General features: G+C 41.0%; 1 protein-coding gene across 2 annotated transcripts in view; it reads right to left on the bottom strand.

Annotated features, from left to right (window-relative positions):
- Positions 1 to 11,768, bottom strand: part of ST6GAL1 (ST6 beta-galactoside alpha-2,6-sialyltransferase 1) — a 41,306-nt gene extending 29,538 nt beyond the window's left edge. The window contains exons 1-2 of one of the 2 annotated variants that reach the window (XM_065876167.1): positions 11,633 to 11,768; positions 955 to 1,576 (exon numbers count right to left, since the gene is read on the bottom strand). In XM_065876167.1, the coding sequence (XP_065732239.1) occupies positions 955 to 1,537 (583 nt within the window). In that variant the 5' untranslated portion in view covers positions 1,538 to 1,576; positions 11,633 to 11,768. The remainder of the gene's footprint in view (positions 1 to 954; positions 1,577 to 11,632) is intronic. The other variant, XM_065876168.1, reaches the window with a different exon arrangement.
- Positions 11,769 to 20,137: the final 8,369 nt, after the last annotated feature.

Below are 20,137 nucleotides of genomic sequence, written 5' to 3'. Positions count from 1 at the left end.
GTTGTACACATGTTTACAAATCTGGATAAACTTTCTGTCTTTTCTTTTGTTTATTTTTACTGTAGTTGATTTACAATGTTGTGTTCGTTTCAGGTGTAGAGCACAGTGATTCAGTGAATCTTTTTCATATTCTTTTCCCTTATAGGTTATTACAAAATATTTAGTATAGTTCCCTGTGCTATACAGGAGGTCCTTGTTGGTTATCTGTTTTATATATAATAGCGTGTATATGTTAATCCCAAGCTCCTAATTTATCCCTAAATCTTTATTAACTGTGAAGAATTTCAAGAAAAGCAAATTGATATATTCTGACCCGTGATTTTTAACCTTTTTTGGGTCACAACCGAAAGCTATGGACACTCTCTTTGGAAAAATGCACACTGATTTACACATAACACACACGTTATACACTCCTAATCGGCACATATTTTTGCACGTGATTTTAGGGATTCGTGGACCTTCCTGAAGTTGGTCCAGAGTCCCCAATTAATTCTTTTCAAAGAGAAAAACTAAAAATTACCCAGGTAGTTGAGGCCAGAAGAGACAATTGGTCGCTAATTAATCAGTAAATTACAGAATTTCAGGACCTGAAGGAAAAGTAGAGATCTATGCTTTAAATATTTTTAAATGTCAATGTAGTGTTTTGCTTATTGGTAGCAGTGGAACTCTCTTTTCAAACAAAATCTTCTGTGGAACACCAATATTTAAGACAGATCAAAATAAAGCCATCCTAGTTGATAAAGGTGCTGGAAGACTGGATCCCCACCCTCTCCACTGCCCTCGTGCCACCTCTAACTCACGAAGGACAGTTGAGTAACACTGATCTGGGCCCGCTCCGCCAGTCCATGGAGCCATACTGGGACTCCTAGTCTCCAGTACTGTCCACATGCCCAGATGCTCCACGTGAGTGAGCACTGGCTGCTCAGATAACAGTCTTAACACCCCAGAACCCACCTATTTCTTGACCCAGTTGGGAGGACTTCAGAGATCCCGCAGATGAGACGACAGCACACCTGCCCCACGGCCCAGCCTTGGTCCTAATGTTCTCCTTAGGCAGGTAACCCTCCCATGCAGAGGTGTTGAAGGGAAAATCTGTGGCCTCTACCATTGAAACGTTCACGTGGTCCCGAAGGTGGCAAAGCAGGTCCTCTGCATTGAACTTAACACCAGGCCCTGGCCCCTTGTAGGACACTTTGTACTTGTTCATGCTCAGATAATTCTTCCAGATCTTTTGCAGCCTGGGGATAAGGTTTTTGGTGGAGCTGTCCTTGTTCCACACCTGGAAGGTAGCCTCCGGCTTGGCCTTGGGACCACTGAGGGCCTGGCTGCCCCTCTGGGGGTTGTGGGTGCCGCTTGAAGACACAGACTGGGAACCAGACCTCAACACCTGGAATTCCTTGGTTTGCAGTTTAAGGGACTCATAGTAACTCCCTTTCTTCTTTTCCTTCCATACACAGATGATTGCAAACAGGAGAAAGGCCAGCACACAGCAGCTGAACTTTTTCTTCAAGCTGGTGTGAATCATAATGAAAGACATGTTCAAGGAAGCCACGCTGTCCTGAGCAGGAAAACAGGCCTAAAAAAAAAAAAAAGTGAGACAAGGCAGAAAATGATGTAAAGAATATCTAAAAGTAATGATGGGCTGAGCAATGGCTTTAGAGTGACAAGAATTGAATTCCAGTCCAGGTCTATCTCCCACCAGGTCTGCAACCTTCAGCAAGTCTTAAAAAAAAAAAAAAAAAAAAAAAAAAAACACCCTCAGTTTGGGCTTGAAATGTAGAAAGTAGTGCTCAGACACTCCCGTCTTCCTCTCTGAGCTGTGAGCACTTTATGGACTCGCCCACCACTCCTTTGTACTCCCTGAACCTTAGTTTCCTGTTGTCTTGGTCTAGCTCCCTGACTGCTCTCTGAGCTTCTTGAGGTCAGGAATCACATTTTACACATTCGGTTTGTAGGGCCTTACACTATTTGTTCAGGGAAGGGATACATGCTTGAAAAACTAAAAGAAAAAGGCAGAGCAGGCTGAGGGGTCTACATCACAAGAAGCCAAACTCCCTAAAAAGACCCAGCCTCCTTTTAAAATTGCCAGAAAGAGACCTCTCGCCATAGACAGTGTCATAGATTTGTGATGCATCTCTCTGAGGCAGGGGTCCCCAACCCCCGGGCCAAGGACCGCTACTAGGAACCGGCCACACAGCAGGAGGCGAGTGGCGGGCAAGCGAGCGAAACTTCATCTGCTGCTCCCCGTTGCTCCCCGTGGCTCGCATTACCGCCTGAACCAACCATCCCCCCACACCCCGCCCTCCCCCTCCCATCCATGGAAACATTGTCTTCCACGAAACCGGTCCCTGGTACCCAAAAGGTCAGGGACCACTGCTCTAAGGGCTCTGGTGCTAGACTCCTGCATGAGAAGAAAGCCAAGGGTCAGCTTCACAATATAACATTCAGGTTTAGGGAGTTCTGCATGAGTACTAGCAAGTGGCAGGAAACTGACTCACCTCACGGTGGAAGATGGGGACTCCTGATAAAATAGCAGATATGTGACCAATTAGGGAAATGAAAATAAAAATGCATTAAGCACACTAGAGGTTATTTCATTCAATTTCATCATAAGCTGGGGGCACTGTGATGTACAACTTCAGTGAGCACTGTGTTTATAATAGTCTAATATGAAGGGCATCTCCTGAGCTGTGCAGAAAGGCCCTGACCAATACCACCCATGAAGGTGCTATAATCTCGATTCTTATAGATAAGCCATCTGAGGCTCTGAGAAATTAAGAGAAATGCCTAGGATCACAGAGTTGAGTGAACGGTAGCACTGGGATTCAAATCCAAGTGCACTTGATTCCCTAATCCAAGACTCTTTCACTGTATCATGTACAGAACTGCTGAAAGTTCTGGAAAATGGATTTCACTAAGCAAATAGAGCCTGAACAGGCCCCTTTACATCTGGGTAAAGACCTACTTAGTTTTCCCAGAATTTATTGTGAAACTGAACAGAAAATGGAAGTACTTTGAACTCAAACAATGTCTGTATCTTCTGGAAAACATTAAATTCTTCCCTAAGTATCTAGGTTTATTCACCGTAATGAGTCTAAGCAATCACCCCCAGGGTTTTGCTAAGTGATTAGGAATCTATACAACAGTAATTAATACAACATTGTAAATCAACTATACTTCAATTAAAAAAAATTCAGGAAAATAAAAATCTGTAGCCCGTATCAATGAAGCCTGCTCCTAAGGATATCAGGGATAAGGTGGTAGGAGTACTGAACTGGGTATCACAAAACCTGGCTTCTTGTCCCCATTCTTGGTGACCCTAGGCAAGCCTCTTAACCTCTCTGCACCTAAGCTTCTGTGTAGTAACCATCTCTGCCCTGTCTCATTCACTGAGTGCTGGGAAGACCAAATGAGAATGGTGTTCATGGGCTTTGAACTAGGTAAATGTAAAGGCACAGAAGGTTAGAGCAGCCCCTAGGCATGAGGGCCACGTTGAGGCAATGTGGGACAGCAAACGATGGTGGAGTGGAGCATTGGCCATGGCTCATCAACCTGAACTTCAGGTCGTTCATCAAGTATAACTAAAGTATAATTATAATTGAAGTATAGTGCAGTTATAATATTAGTTACAGGTGTGAAACTTAGTGATTTGATATTTTTATAGATTATGTACCACCATTACAATATTATTGACTATAATCTCTGTGCAGTACATTACATCCCTGTGACTTATTTATTTTATAACTGGTAATTTGTACCTCAAATATCCTTTACCTATTTCTCCCATCCCCTCCATTGCCCTTCCCTCTGGCAATCACTAGATTGTTCTCTGTATCTGTGAATCCATTTCAGTTTTGTTTGTTTGGTTTTTTAGATTCCACATATAAGTGAAAACATACAGTATTTGTCTTTCTCTGTCTGACTTATTTCACTTAGCAGAATACCCCTTAGGCCCATCCATATCTCAAAATGCAAGATTTCATTCTTTTTTATGGCTGAGTAATATTCATTGTGTGTGTATATGTATGTATATATCACATATTCTTTATCCATTCACTCAGGATGCTTCCATATCTTGGCAATTGCAAATTATAAATAATTCTTCAGTGAACATTGGAGTGCATAAATCTTTTGAATTAGTGTTTTTGTTTTCTAGGATAAATACCCAGGAGTGGAATTGCTGGATTGTATGGTGGCCCTATTTTTAATTTTTTAAAGAAAACGCCATACTGTTTTCTGTAGTGGATGCACAAATTTATATCCCCACCAACAGTGTACAAGGGTTTCCTTTTCTCCACATCCTTGCCAACACTTATTTCTTGTCCTTTTGATGATAGCCATTCTGACAGGTGTGATGTGCTATCTCTTTGTGGTTTTGATTTGCATTTCCCTGATGATTAGTGATCGTGAGTGCTTGTCTTCTTTGTCTGAGATTAACTGACCATATGTGCATGGATTTATTTCAGTCTCTCAATTCTGTTCCATTGATCTATGTGTCTGATTTTTTTTTTTTTGGCCAGTACCATACTGTTTTGATTACTGCAGCTTTGTGGTATAGTTGGAAGTCAGGGAGCCTACCACCTCTAGCTATATCCTTTCTCAAAATTGTTTTGGCTATTTGGATTCTTTTGTGGTTCAATACATATTTTAGGATTACTTGTCCTAGATATGTGAAAAATGTCATGGGTATTCTGATAAGGATTACATTGAATCTGTAGATTGCTTTGGGTAGCATGGACATTTTAACAATATTAATTCTCCTGATCCATGAGCAAGCACAATATATCTTTCCATTTGTTTGTGTTGTCTTCAATTTCTTTTATCAATGTCATAATTTTCAGAGTATAGGTCTTCATCCTCTTGGTTAAATTTATTCCTAGGTATTTTATTCTTGTGATATGATTGTAAATGGGATTCTTTTCTTGATTTCTCTTTCTGATAAGTTATTATTAGTGTATAGAAATGCAAGAAATTTCTGTATATTAATTCTGTAGCCTGCAACTTTACTGAACTCATTGACTAGTTCTAAGTTTTTGGTGGCATCTTTAGGGTTTCCTATACATAAAATCATGTCACCTGCCAATAGTGATAGTTTTACTTCTTTCCCTCCAATTTAGATTCCTTTTATTTCTTTTCCTTTTCTGATTTCAGTGGCTAAGACTTCCAGTACTATGCTGAATAAAGGTGATGAGAGTGGGGAGCACAGAGAAAATGCTTTCAGCTTTTCACTGTTGAGTATGATATTAGCTGTGGGTTTGTCATAAATGGCCTTTATCATAATAATAATTATTATTATAAATGGGATGTTCCCTCTATACCCACTTTGTTGAGAGTTTTTATCATGAATAGATGTTAAATTTTGTCAAATGCTTTTTTTTCTGCATCTATTGAGATGATCATGTGATTTTTAGCCTTCATTTTGTTCATGTGGTGTATCACATTGATTTGTGGATATTGAACCATCCTTGAATCCCTGGAGTAAATCTCACTAGATCATGATGTATGATTCTTCTAATGTATTGTTAAATTCGGCTTCTAATATTTTGAAGACTTTTGCATCTATGCATCAGGGATATTGGCCTGTAATTTTCTTTTTTTGTAGTGTCTTTTTTAGTTTGTGTATCAGGGTAAAGTTGGCCTCATAGAAGGAGTCTGGAAGTGTTCCCTCCTCTTCTATTTTTTTTTTTTTTTTTTTTTTGAATAGTTTGAGAAGGATAGGTATTAACTCTTCTTTAAATGTTTGGTAATTCCCCTGTGAAGCTGTCTGGTCCTGAACTTTTGTTTGTTGGGTTTTTTGTTTGTTTGTTTGATTGATTTCTGATTCAATTTCATTGCTAGAAATTTGAACTGTTCAGATTTTCTATTTCTTCCTGATTCGGTCTTGGAATACTATATGTTTCTAGGAATTTATACATCTCTTATAGGTTGTCCAATTTGTTGGTATATAATTGTTCAAAGTATTCTGATTGTTTATATTTGTGATATTGGTTGTAACTTGTCTATCATTTCTGATTTTATTCAATTGGGCCCTCTCTCTTTTTTTCTTAATAAGCCTAGCTCAAGTTTTGTCAATTATATTTATCTTTGCAAAGGACAAGCTCTTCATTTCATTGATCATTTCTATGATTTTTTAGTCTCTATTTATTTTTCCTCTGATCTTTATCATTTCCTTCCTTCTACTAACTTTGAGCTTTGTTTGTTCTTTTTTTTGTGATTCCTCTGGGTGTAAAATTAGGGTGTTTACTTCAGATGTTTCTTATTTCTTGAGGTATGCCTGTATCACTATAAACTTCTCTCTTAGAACTCCTTTTGCTGCATCCCATAGATTTTGGATTATTATGTTTCTATTGACACTCATCTCAAGGTACCTTTTTATATCTTCTTTGATTTCTTCATTGACCCATTGGTTTTTAGTAGCATGTTGTTCAGTCTTTACATATTTGTGTTTTTCCAGTCTTCTTCCTGCAATTGATTTCCAGTTTCATACCATTGTTTGAAAAGATGTTTGATATGATTTCAGTCTTCTTAAATTCATTGAAATTTGTCCTGTGGACTAGCATGTGATCTATCCTGGAGAATGTTCCATGTGCACTTTAAAAGAACGTGTATTCTACTGTTTTGGGAGGGAATGTTCTATTGATATCTATTAAGTCCGTTTGGTCTAATGTGTTTTAAGGCCAATGTTTCTTTATTGATTTTCTATCTGGATAATCTATCCATTGATGTAAGTGGGGTATTAAAGCCCCCTACTATTACTGTGTTACCTTCAGTTTCTCCCTTTATGTTTACTGATATTTGCTTTAAGAATTTAGGTGTTCCTATCTTTACAAATGTTATGTCCTCTTCTTAGACTGACCCCTTTATCATTATGTAATGCCCTTCTATGTCTTTTGTTATAATTTTTGTTTTAAAGTCTATTTTGTCTGATATGAGTATTGTTACCCCAGATTTCTTTCCATTTCCTTTTGCATGGAATATCATTTTCCATTCTTTCATTTTCAGTCTGTTTGTCTTTAGCTCTGAAGTGAGTCTCTTGTAGGCAGCATATATATGTCTTTTTTTTTTAAATCCATTTGGCTTCCCTATGTTGTTGTTTTATTTATTTATTTATTTATTTTTGCAGTACACAGGCCTCTCACTGTTGTGGCCTCTCCCGTTGCGGAGTACAGGCTCCGGACGCACAGGCTCAGTGGCCATGGCTCACGGGCCCAGCCGCTCCGCGGCATGTGGGATCTTCCCGGATCGGGGCATGAACCCGCGTCCCCTGCGTTGGCAGGTGGACTCTCAACCACTGCGCCACCAGGGGAGCCCCCTATGTCATTTGATTGAGGTATTTAGTCCATTTACATTTAAAGTGATTATTGATAGGTGTGTACTTATTTCCATTGTTACTGTTCCAAGTTGTTTTTGTAGTTCTTCTCTGTTCTTTTCTTCTTCTTTTAGTCTCTTCTCTTGTGGCTTGATGCTTTTCTTTTTTTTCCTCTCTTTTTTTTTTTCATGTGTGTGTGGTGTGTGTGTATGTGTGTGTATCTATTGTAAGTTTGGTTTTATGGTTACCATGAAGTTCACATATATTTATATACAGATACATAGATATAGATTTATTTTAATCTGGTAGTTGTTTACTTTTCAATATATTCTAAAAGCTCTATGTTTTTTACTGTCCAATATTTCATACTTTTGACGTCATATTTTACATCTTTTGTGTATCCCTTAACTATTATTGCAGTTACAGTTGATCTTACAAATTTTGTCTTTTAACCTTTATACTAGATTTTCAAGTAGTTGATCCATTGTCTTTTCTATATATTGCCTTTACCAGTGAGATTTTCTTCCTTCGTATATTTTTAAATTTCTTGCTATAACCTTACTTTTTCACTTAAAGAAGGTGTTCACTTAACATACCTTGTAAGGCCAGTTTAGTGACCTCTTTTAGATTTCTGTTTGTCTGGGAAACTCTTTATCTCTTCTCCAATTCTGAATGACAACCTTGCTGGACAGAGTATCTTTGGTTGTAGGGTTTTTTCTTTCAGCACTTTACATATATGATGGCACTCCCTTCTAGCCTGCAAAGTTTCTGCTGAAAAATCAGTTGATAGTATTAAGGGGGTTCCCTTGTATGTTACTCTTCGTTTTCCTCTTGCTGCCTTCAAAATTCTGTCTTTAATTTTTCCCTTTTAATTATGACCTCTTGATATGTAACCTATAATGGAATAAAATCTGAAAAAAAATTAACTAAATCACTTTGCTATACACTTGATTTACAATATTGTATTAGTTTCAATTATATTTCAATTAAAAATTTTAAAAAGTAATAAATCTCTATTGCAGTGTGAAAAAAATATATGTTGTGATATGGATCTTTTGGGGTTCATTTTGTTTGGGACTCTCTATGATTCCTGGACCTGGATATCTGTTCTTTCCCCAGGTTAGTAAAGTTTTCAGCCATTATTTCATCAAATATGTTTTTTCTTCCTACCCCTTTTTCCCTCTCTTATCCTTCTGGGACCCCTATAATGCAAATGTTAGTATGCTTGATGTTGCCCCAGAGCTCCAGTAAGCAATTCTCAATTTTTAAAATTCTTTTCTCTTTTTGATGCTCTGATTGGGTGATTTCCACTATTCTGTCTTCCAGGTCACTTACATGTTCTGTGTCACCTAATCTGTTGCTGATTCCCTCTAGTGTATTTTTTTTCACTTCAGTTATTGTATTCTTCATCTGTGACTGGTTATTTTTTATATTTTCTAATTCTTTGTTGAAGTTCTCATATTCCTCTATTCTCCTAAGTTTGGTGAGCATATTTATGACCCTTGCTTTGAACTCTGTATGGTGTATGAGGTAAATTACAATTACTATGTCAGTTTCATTGTTTGTTTGTTTGTTTTTTCTGGGGTTTTATCTTGTTTTTCATTTGGAACATATTACTCTGTCCCCAGGATGCACCAGCAGCCGCCATCTTGGGAAGTGCTGGAACTGCAGGGGCTAGAGTTACAGCCTGGTGTGGGCCAGGACTTCTCCCAGGGTGCACCAGGGGCTGCCACCTCGGCAAATGGGGGACAGTTGGAGGAGCCACGTACAGGCTGAGGGGTAGCCTGGGGTGTGCTGGTGTGGTCTTGGCTGGCTGGCTAGAATGTCAAGTGCTTTTCAATCCACTGCCTCTGCACTGGGACGGGGAGCAAGTAAGTTTGTGCACAAGCTCTTTAAGAGCACAGTCTCAGTTTCCTACAGCCCTCCAGCTTGCCCAGCCATAAGTTTGACTTCTTCCTGGTGCTGGTCCCCAGGGCTGGGGCCCCCAATGTGGGGCTTGAACCCTTTGCTCTTAGGAAGGACCTCCAAGTTTGTGATATCCTCTTCCTCTGTGGGTCACTTGCCAGAGGTGTGGGTCCTGACTGAATCACGTCTCTGCCCCCTCCTACCCATCTTGATGTGTTTTTTCTTTATATCCTTAGTTGTATAAGAGCTATTCTGCTAGTCTTCAGGTCGTTCTCAGAGCAAGTTGTAGTTTCGCTGTGTCTGTGGGAGGAGGTGAGCTCAGGGTCCTCCTACTCCACCATCTTGATCCCACCTCACTGAGACTCTAATTTAAGCACCAAACAGTGCTTCCTACCGCCACAGACCTCAGGAACCAGTGACTCTAGGGAGGATGGGTGCTTACCTTGGGCCACCGAAGTTTTGGAAGTGATGAAATGTACACAGAGGGAGAATTCAAACATGAGATCATGAAATGCGGCAGGCGCTTGTTGCATCATGAGAAAACTAAGCAATTCAATTTCCCCAGACACCCAACACGGCTAATCACAGGACACTAAGACAGCTGAGGGAAAACTAGAAAAGAAGGGAAAGTAGCATTTGAGAAGTGCCTACTATATGGTAGGCACTCTACCTGCTTTATCTCATTTAATTTTTACTATACCACTATGGGATAGGTATTAACAACCCCTCTTGAGAAAATGAGGAAACAGGCTTAGCGAGGATACAGGGCTTCTCTGAAGTCAATAGCTAATCAGTGGTAGAACTAGGATTCGAACCCAGGTCTATCTGACTAAAAGTCCATGGTCTTTGGACTGAAGAACAGGCATTGTGAAAAAGCACAGTGAATAGTCAGTGTTGAGCAACTAGGACTCAGAAATCAGGATCTCTAGTGACACAACTGCTGGAAAGTTACAGAATAAACACCCTCACTATCAGCACTGACACTGCTAAGGTGCACTGTTCTACCAGTCAGGCAACTCTTTCACAGCAATTAGGTTTATGAGACCCAGTACGACCCTGTGAGATGAGCAGAGAAAATTTTATTAGTTCCATTTACAACTGAAGAAACTACGGTTTTGTAAATACAGATAATTTTCAAAGCTGCATGAGTGATTTGGAAATGATGGAGCTGGGACTTAACTTTTATGTGTACGAGTGAAATAAGACAGGAGTTAGGGAGGTGGCACCTGGTTCACTGTCTCACTGGGCTGAGGCTCAGAGGGGTTTGTGTTCGACTACCTGCCAGCACCTACTCTCCAAGGTTGAGTTTCCCAGGAAAGAGGAATTCCCCAAACCTTCAACCATAACACAGTCTTACAACTTTAAGAAAGCCTCAGCCTTCAAGGTCAGTGCTCTGTCGTGAGTGCCTCAGGGAACTCATGTGAAACCTCGTGTCAGGGCTCCCAATTCTCTTGACCACCACCCTCTGTTGAGGTTCCAAGTCTACCAGCTGGCTGGAGCTTCTGGTCATAGGCACTTAGAGCTTCACTTTCATCTCTCAAGCTGCTCTAGAGAGACAAGGACTTGAAGAAGTTTCATCTAAGCAGCCCAAACTGAAGGAAAGGAGTAGTAAATATTTCTCCCCAGATTCTTTGGGAAATCAGTCCAAGTTTTTAATTTCCCAATCACATCCCAGATTGCCTTCTTAAGCCTCTAGGACTCTGCACTGCTGTAATCTCTCCCCTTGTCCATTTGCCTGGCAACCAGACAGCATTACCTTTCTGCTTCTGGCCTCCTGTGGAGCCCACCTCCCCTTCTTGTTCTTGCTCCCTGCTGCTTGCCTCTAGTGTTTAGTAATGCTTGCTTTCATGCTGACCCCCTGCTAGAGGGAAACTCCTCCTGGCTCATTTCTGACACTCCAGTGCCCGGCACCATGCCTGGAACACAGTGGGTATTCAATAAAGGGTTCTTGAATTGATGGGACTGTATCAACGAACACTTACGAGCCCACCAGGCTTCTTGAAGAATAAGTAACAACTCGCATTATCACATACAGAGAACAAGCCAACACTGAACCAACAGAAAGAAAAATTCCAGCCAAAGTAGGGCTCCCACCCTAGGCTACTCATCACTAGATGCCCAGTAGCAAATGCAGGGCTTGGCCATAGTAGGTGCTTTAAAAAGGTAGACTGAATTACAGAATAACTTTAAATCTTATATTTATAGTTTATAGAAATAGGCAAAATACGCAAATCACTTATCTCCACCCCTCATTGACTAAGGACTAAAAAAAAAAGAAAAAGAAAACAGCAAAGCTGTAGCCAGACCTTCAGCCCCTCCGTGGCTCCTCACCAGCGCACTCTGCCATGCCGATCGATCCCAAATAGAAAATGGGCCCCGGTGCTGCCTCTATATACCACGCCTCCAGGTGTTCCTTACCTGCTTCTGGCTAATCCCCCTGGGGCTGCAGGCCCTCCAGGTCCTCAGGAACCAGCACTATTCCCCATGGGAGGAATGTTTGCTTTATTGGGTCTGGAGGCCAAGGCTCATTTTTCTCAGGATGATCAAAAAGCATCTACAAAGGAGAAAAAAAAAAAAAAAAAAAGATGAGTTAAGTGCCGTTTTCCAGCAGGGGCAGAGTTAAAGATTAACAAGATAGACAGGGACGTCTGCTACACTCCAGTGCGGGCCCTGGAAGCCCCAAGGGCTCAGAAAAAGAGAGACAAAAGCCAATTACAGGTGCAGTGCTCTGGGTCCATAAACAGCACAGAGAGCCTAGAAATAGTCCGATACTACATGAGAACATAAGCAAGCACCACAGACCAACCTGGGAAGAAAGGGTTGTTTAGTCACTGGTTTGAGCATAACATAAACAGCAATTTGGGAAAGAGAGGATTCAGTTCATCCCCAAATGACCTCTAAACAAACTTTTAAAAAATTATTTTCAAAGAATATTTAATGATACATGAAAATTCTATCAGTATAATGTTAACTGAAACTCAGAAAAAATACATTTTTTAGAATTCACATGTGAGAAAGAGAAAGGACAAAAAAAAAAAAAAACAAAAAACCACCCTGGATGGTAGAATAAGGAGTAATGAGGGTTTTCATTTTTTATAATTTTTTTGTATATTCCAAAATTTCTAAAGTGTACACATGTTAGTCTTAGAGTTGGAAAAACTTATAAAAATATAATTTTTAAAAGCTAAAAATAGAACTCTATATTTGTTAGCTCTCTTCTTTCTGATGGAATGTAGAAAAATAACAAAGGAAAAGTTTAATAGTCAGTTGCATGAAAATTCCAACTTGTATACAATAAAAAATACTGTAGTAAAAAGGAAGATAAACTCAAGGTGTGCAAAGGGTTCAAACAGTAAAAGCCTCTACAAATGAACAGGCAATCAACAGGAACAGACAAATCACAAAACAGAGAATACAATTAATGAGCATATGGAATTATGATTACTCTTGAGAGAAACTCAAAAGAGCCAACTGAACATTAAGATACTAGTTTGTAAAATTAACATTAACCAGCAGTTCTCAAAATGATTAATACTCATTGCCAGGCAGATTGTAATGAAGTTGGTATATTTCAAGACAGCAGTAGAAATTAACTTTTTTAGAAAGTATTCATGCCATAGAATTAAGAGCTCATGACTATGAACCAAGTTATTGTACTTCCAGAAAAAAAAAAAAACTAAATAAATAATTCAAAGGGAAAAAAGGTTATATATTTCAGTTTCCCCATATATAAAATAATTCCCTACCTTACATGGCTGTGGTGAGAACTGGAAGAAGATTCATGAAGTAAAGAATGAGTTTTATAAAGCAATATGCATGTGCAAAAAGAAAAATAGCTTTCAGTTTCAAAATGATTTATAATGGTGAAAAATCTACGGTTAAGGGACTTCCCTGGCAGTCCCGTGGTCAGACAGAACTTCACCCTCCAATGCAGGGGGTGCAGGTTCAATCCCTGGTCAGGGAGCTAAGATCCCGCATGCCTCACGGCCAAAAAACTAAAACATAAAACAGATGCAATATTATAACCAATTCAATATCCCCAACAGTTTTGGCTAAATTACTCAACATAAAGAAAGTCAAACTGAAAGATGAGAATTTATCTCTTCTCAGTTTGCTCATCACCTGTTTTCAGGTCTCAGCCATGTACATTTTTTCTAGATATTTGGACATGCAAAACTTTTAGTCACAATGTACAGGTAACATTCTGTGTTTTCACTTTTTCGTTATGATATTTTAAGCATTTTATTTCATGTTACTACTTAAATTCACACAGCATTGTGTATATATTCTATCTGGTGGATGTAGCATATTATTTCCCTACTGCTGGAAGCTTAATTATTAACCTTTTATCCTTTTGAATTATTTATTCAGTTTTATTTCCTGGAAGTACAATAACTTGGTTCATAGTCATGAGCTCTTAATTCTATGGCATGATTACTTTCTTAAAAAGTTAAATTAATTTCTACTCCCCGCCTAGCAGCAGCCTCCTGGTAGAGTCCAAAAAAAAAAAAAAAAATGTCTCTGAAAGCTATCCCTCTTTTCATGTCATGTAGCTTTCCTTTGAGGCAGGGGGTTTGTGATTATGCAAGCAGGGTTACCATTTGTCTCCTCCTACCAAAAATGTAAACTCTGTAAGTACTGGCCTTTCTTCACTACTACCCTCAGTGCCTAGATGCATGTCTGGCATATGGTAGGTACTCAATAGCTATTGGTTGAATGAATGAATGAATGAGGGAAGTGTTGCCAGCCCTTAAGAGGTCTATGCTTACCTCAGGCACCATTGATGGACAGGGTTCTTTCTCAGCAGCCTCACTGAGAACACTTTGGATGCCGCCTCTTGCCTGTATATGCTGCTTCACTGCCATTCCCTCAGTGCATGAGCTGCTGGGGCATGAGACTTCTATTTGGGTTCAGTGCACAGACATCAGAGGAGTCCAGCAAACCCGTATCTTCCTCCCACACATCGCATCTGCTCGGAACAACTTGCCCTCTAAGGAGATTTAAAATCACTCCCCACTGTTGATTTCCAAAAATCAACCAATTGAAACAAGTGGTATAACTGTTGATCTACATCTGTTGTAGATGAGGAGGGCCTTCCAAAAATAGTCACCGCTGCTCATGAGATAGTAGCAGTGGTGATCTTCAACCAGCTACACAAGTGGTAACAGAATCCTCAACTCTCTGGGGGAGAAACTTTAGCACTCACGACAACAACAGCTACCAAGTATTTAATACTAGCTATGTTCAAAGCACTGACTATAGCTTAGGGGTTAAGAGTAAGAACTCTGGAATTAGACTGAGCTGGGCAAGAGTCCAAACTCTGCCTTTCCCCAGTTACATGACTTTGGACAAGCTACTCAACCCCCTAGGACTCAGCTTCTTTATCTGTAAAATGGGAATAATAATAACAGAGCCCATCTCGTGGGATTATTTAAATAATCAAGTTAGATAATACACCCAAAGGGATTGCAATAGGAACTGTGACAAAAATCATCCACGTCACTTCATTTACCCCTCCCCATCCACTACTGTGTGGATACCACTACTATCCCCATTTTTACAAATGGGAGACTGAGGCAGGTGTGATGGGCAATTTGCCCAGAGTAACTCACTCGTGACACAGCAAATGTCCCATGCTCTTTCATGCCTTTGTAGTCCTGCACATAGAATACCTTCTGCTTGAAATGTCCTTTCCTGCCCTGTTCACACAGGGCCATGACCACTCAGCCTCCTATACCAGCTCAAGTGCCCCTGGACTCTGAAGCCTTTCTTGACCCCCACGGAGATCGTCACAGCTCCGCTGTGCCTGTGCTGGCTCTCATCAGACCACATGACACTCGTTTGCAGGTCTGTCCCAACCTTTAAGATTTATCTCTGGTCCCCTGCATCAAGCCAGGCTCTGTGCCCTAACTGGGAAGTGCTCGGTCATGTTTGAACGAAAGAATGAGGATAGCTCGGACACCACTCCTCCCGTTCCCCACGTCCTTCAGTTGTTAGAATCACCCCCACCACCTACCCACCCATCACCTTCAATTGCCGGAGTCCCCTTTACAGCACTGCCGTGGCAGGTATTCATTCCATCTGGTGAGTACACTGAGTGACAGGAAATTCACCACCTCCCCAGGTTGCACATGGCGATGTGAGCAGCTCTGCCTCTCAGAAAGGTCTTAAAATGAAAAGAAATCAACCTCCCTGTAAAAATAAACCCAGCAGTTTAAGCTCAGCTCTCTGGAGCCATATAGACTCAGAATGAAAACCAGTAACACTTGCTGAGCCTGTGCTCAGCCCATGCTCAGTGCTGGGAACTCCACGTGCACCCACTCATTTCATCCTTGTGGCAACCCTGTGCAGACCACCTTGCTGCTGTATCTTCTCCTCCACCCAGGACAATCTTCCTCATTCCTTGAATATGTTAGCTCCTGGCTCACTAGAATTCTCGCCAACACTATTTCTGTCGTAACTCTTGGTGGCATTAACAATCACTTATAGTATTATCCTAGTCAACTCCAATGACTGTGACATCAGCAACTCACCCCCAAGGTCATAGCTTTGGTCTTGTCATTTCCAAAAAATATACTCCCTTCATCAAGGGATGCCTCGATTTCAGGCGTCCTTCTCTAATCACCACTCCTATCTCTGCAGCTTAGTCCAACCAGTACCCAACTCTAACAATCTTCCGTGTTTGATCCTACTACCTTCCCACTGTCTCTCACTTCCTCCCTGTCACCCTTTCCCTTCCTATCCAGCTTAAATTCCACGGTCAGTCATTCAGCTGACCTCTCTCATCACACATGTGTGGATAAACCCCAATCCTGGTTAAATCCAACTCTCTGTCCTACTCCACACCTGCAAGCAGGCAGCTGAACATGGCTAGAGAAAGTCATGCAACGATGCTTAATGATGTCACTTCAAGTTCATGATCCCTAACTGCAAATCGCTCCTTAATGCTCCACAGCAACGATATGCTACTTTTCCAGTCAATTCATCTGCCACTGTCCTAGAGGACTGTATGACTTCCTCCCCACTAAAAACTCCTCTTATCCTCACCCTCGCCTGATGAACTTGCTACTCGCTCATAGAAAAAAAGGAAGCTACCAGAGTAGAACTTCCACGCGCATGCTTTTGTACCACCGCTACTCACCTTACCTGCACTTATGCCCAAATGATCTCATTACTATCAATTAATTGGCTGCATCCAACACTTGCAATATCCAACATTTTTCCATAAATCCTACACACTCTTGTCTACTTAAGGACATTCTTAAAAATCCCCCTTTTTTCTTCTGCATCAATAGGTATCTTTCTCTCAAAGATCATGCTCATTAGCATATAGGTGTGCTATTATTTCTCCTATCTTTAAAAAAAAAAAAAAAAAACACTCTCCTGATTGAGGCAGCCACCACATGACCCAGATCAGTCTCAGCATCACTAACAATGGGACACCTAGACAGTTTTTGCCTTCTGAAGTGAGACAGTATGAAGCACATAGCACCACGAATGAAAAATTCTTGCCCCAAATGTTTAATCTGTAAGTGATCAAGCCTTCATATGCAATTCCAGTTTTTCGGAAATACAAGAGAAAGAAGAACAAGTTAAGAGACACCCTAATTTACCAGATATATCCAGAAAGCAGGACGTTCTACAGAACGATCGAACTAGTTTCATCAACAAGTCAATGAGCACAAAAAACAAATGACTTAAAAAACACACAAAAAACACAGCAATCACATGCAGTCTGCAGACCTTTGGTTTGAACAGAACAACACTGGGGAGAAATGGGGGTATCTGAACACAGACTGGGTACTATATATGATATTAAGAAATCACTGTTAATTGTGTTAGGTTTAATAATAGTATTATTATATTATGATTATATATGTGGTCATGTTAGAAGGAAAGTCCTACGCATTTGAATTTAAAGTAAATTTCATCTTTACTTTAAAAATTTACTTTAAAATTTACTTTACTTTAAAAATTTACTTTACTTTAAAAATTTACTTTAAAAATACTTTAGCCAAAAATAAAGCAAATATGAAAAAAGCAGCATCATTTTTTTCAAATATATTCAAATTAAGCTATGTAAGGAACGAGAGTGGTTTGCAGACTCTTCTTGACAATATCATTTGGGATTAGAGAGCGTTTGAAAGAGTGTGAAGAAAAATCTTACGTCGACAATGTTTTCGTGTTACTGAAGGAATTAACTGAAAAAGATACATGACATTACAAAAGTCACATATTTAGCCATTACCTGAGGTCTAAAGAAACTCCATTTCCCTGTCCCTCCAACAAAACCTCTTGACCTCATTTCACTTCCCCTGCCCTTTTTCTTCCCTTTACAGTAAAACTCCTTGAAAGAACTATCTGTAGTCACTGTTTCCAATTTCCCTCTTCCCATTCTCCCTTGAACCAACTCCATCAAACCTCCCTCATCTCGATGAGACTGCTCTTGTCATGTCCCCAAAGACCTCCGTGACCTCCATGCTACCAATCAAATGGTCAGGGCTAAGTCTTTTTCTTACTCAGCCCATCAGCCGTACTTTACACAGTTGGCCGCTTCCCCCTTCTGGCTTCCAAAACCCACACCCTTTTGGTTTTTCTCCACTCACTGGTCACTCCTCCTCAGCTGTCTCTGACGCTGGTTCCTCCACATCTCCCCTACCTCTACACACCCAAGTGCCCCAGGTTCTGGACTTTGTTCTAGCGACACTTGCTTTCTACTGGATGCGGGCACCTTGTGATCTGTTCCCCCTCTACTCAGCCTGTAGTTTGCAGTCAAAACACGTTTGTTGACGTGCACTAAAATGAGTTCGGAAGCAGTTTCTGTTGCTGAGTTTCTACAGAAAGGAAGTCCCTAATAATTAAAAACAAAAGCAAAATAGTAGGGCTGGGGTTGGGAGACAGTAGAATAAAACACTGTGTTCACTTCACTATTTAGACTATCCTCTATAATCTGTAGAGGGGAGGCAGCACTGCAGAGAACGATGCTGATCAGATGTAGAGCACATTATTAAAATTACTTGCTAAGATGCAGATTCCTGAATTCTACCTCAGTCATTCTGTTCCAAGTGGTCCGGGATGGGGCTCGGAAACCCGCATTTAGCAAGCACCCCCAAGTGATTCTGACGCAATCAGAAGTGCTAGTCTGAGAAAGCTTTATCTAGATCCAGGATGGGAAAAGCATAGAAATTGAGTGCAATCAACTTTTATAGTAATTGGAAAGAGTAGTTTCATGCCTGATGAGTCTAATAACTTTAAAAATATGGCTTGTATTTTAAATGTCTTTTTCATTTCATTATTCTAATAACTCCCTTTTATTGTATTTTTAAAATTATGGATGCGTGAGAGGTTGGGGAAGAAACCCAGTCCTTTACCAGCAATAGTTTGAGAAGCTCAAGCTTTGGAGAAAGACCTCGGGCTCTGGCATCTCAAAAGCCCAGAGTCAAATCCTGGCTTTCCTATCTGTCAGTTGCATGTCAGACCCGTTCGGTCAACTTCTGTGAGCCTGTGTCTTCATCTGGGAAGTATGGATAATAATACTTTAAAATTTGCTCCTGCAGGGTTGTGCCAACAATTTACTGATAGACTTTATCACTTTGTTCTGGCTAAGAATTATTGTACCTTTACCACGTGCTGAGTATTTTACAAACGGTAAAGTTCCTGTAATTGGGTAAAACTCATTTAATCCTTGCGGCAACAATAGTGCTTGAGGTGGGTGCCACTGGCTCACCTCCCAGGGACTCCGGCAGAGCTGGTCCAGGCTGCCGTCAGAAACAGCCTAACAGCTCCTGGCCACCTACCAGTGGGAGCCGGCATAGGTCAAAACATTAGTAGTTGTATCAAAACATTTCTGACAAGTCCCAGTTTTACTCGAAAGGACAGAAAAAGTCAGATAAGCAACGGAAACCAATCTGTAGTTGGTGAATCTGAGGAGGGACTGAAAGGAAACCATGAGAGACTTTGCCAGGTGCCTGAGTGTCCGCGTTGACAAGTGTTTACCTGAGGACCAGCCCCGCTGCCAGGCTAATGGGAGGGAGGGGGAAATCCTGCCAGATCAGAGCCCTGAAGACAAAGGGGCCTTCATTCCTGCCTGCCCCAGCTGTTCCAGACCCAGGCTGCAAAAAAAAAACACGGTCTCTTAACAGAGATTAGATCTTTTACCCAGCCAGGCAGGCACTGAAGGAGAAGACTGTGAAACGGCCGAGTACATTTCCCTGAGGTTATCTAAAAACGTGGAGAACAGAACTTTTTCTGTGCGGGATGTTGAGTCCCCACCGCAGACAGGGCAGCTGCTCCATGGTCCTGGATCAGAGCCAGCCACTCAGAACAGGTAGGGAGAGCTCTGGACTCAGGACTAAGGGAGCCAGGGCAAAGAAAAACCACAGGCCATTGGCTTGTGCTTTGTCTTCAACCTTGCGCCTTTAGCGGACACGTACTTGTAGCGATTTTTGCCTTCCAATTTGACAGGTGCCTGGCGGAAAGCAGGCACTTCACACCCCATCAGCTCCCTTTCTGTATCATGCCCACTCTACCCAGTACAAGCAGTAGAAGCCCCAGCCCCAGCAGGCATCCCCCCAGTCTTACCAACTAAGACCACTCTGCTCCACTCCAACAGTCAGGGGTAAGCCGAGGAGGAAGGAACAGAAAACAGAAAAGGGCCCATAATGAGGGCTGAATAAACACCATGCTCCTCCCAAGCAATAGACCCACCCACCTCTCTCCTCCACACCCCACAGAGATGTAGAGAGAGAAGAAAATAGGCCTCTTTCCTCCTCAGAAAGAACTGTTTCACCTCTTCCTAATCTTGGGGGAAAAAATGACATTTGTATTATGGAAGTTTTTACACATACAAAAAGGTACAGAGGGCTTCTCTGGTGGCACAGTGGTTGGGTATCCTCCTGCCAACGCAGGGGACACAGGTTCGAG

Source organism: Phocoena phocoena, chromosome 4 (genome assembly GCF_963924675.1).
Source record: "Phocoena phocoena chromosome 4, mPhoPho1.1, whole genome shotgun sequence".
Lineage (NCBI taxonomy): Eukaryota > Metazoa > Chordata > Mammalia > Artiodactyla > Phocoenidae > Phocoena > Phocoena phocoena.
Note: the sequence above shows the minus strand (reverse complement) of the source record. Positions and strands in the feature narration are given on the sequence as shown.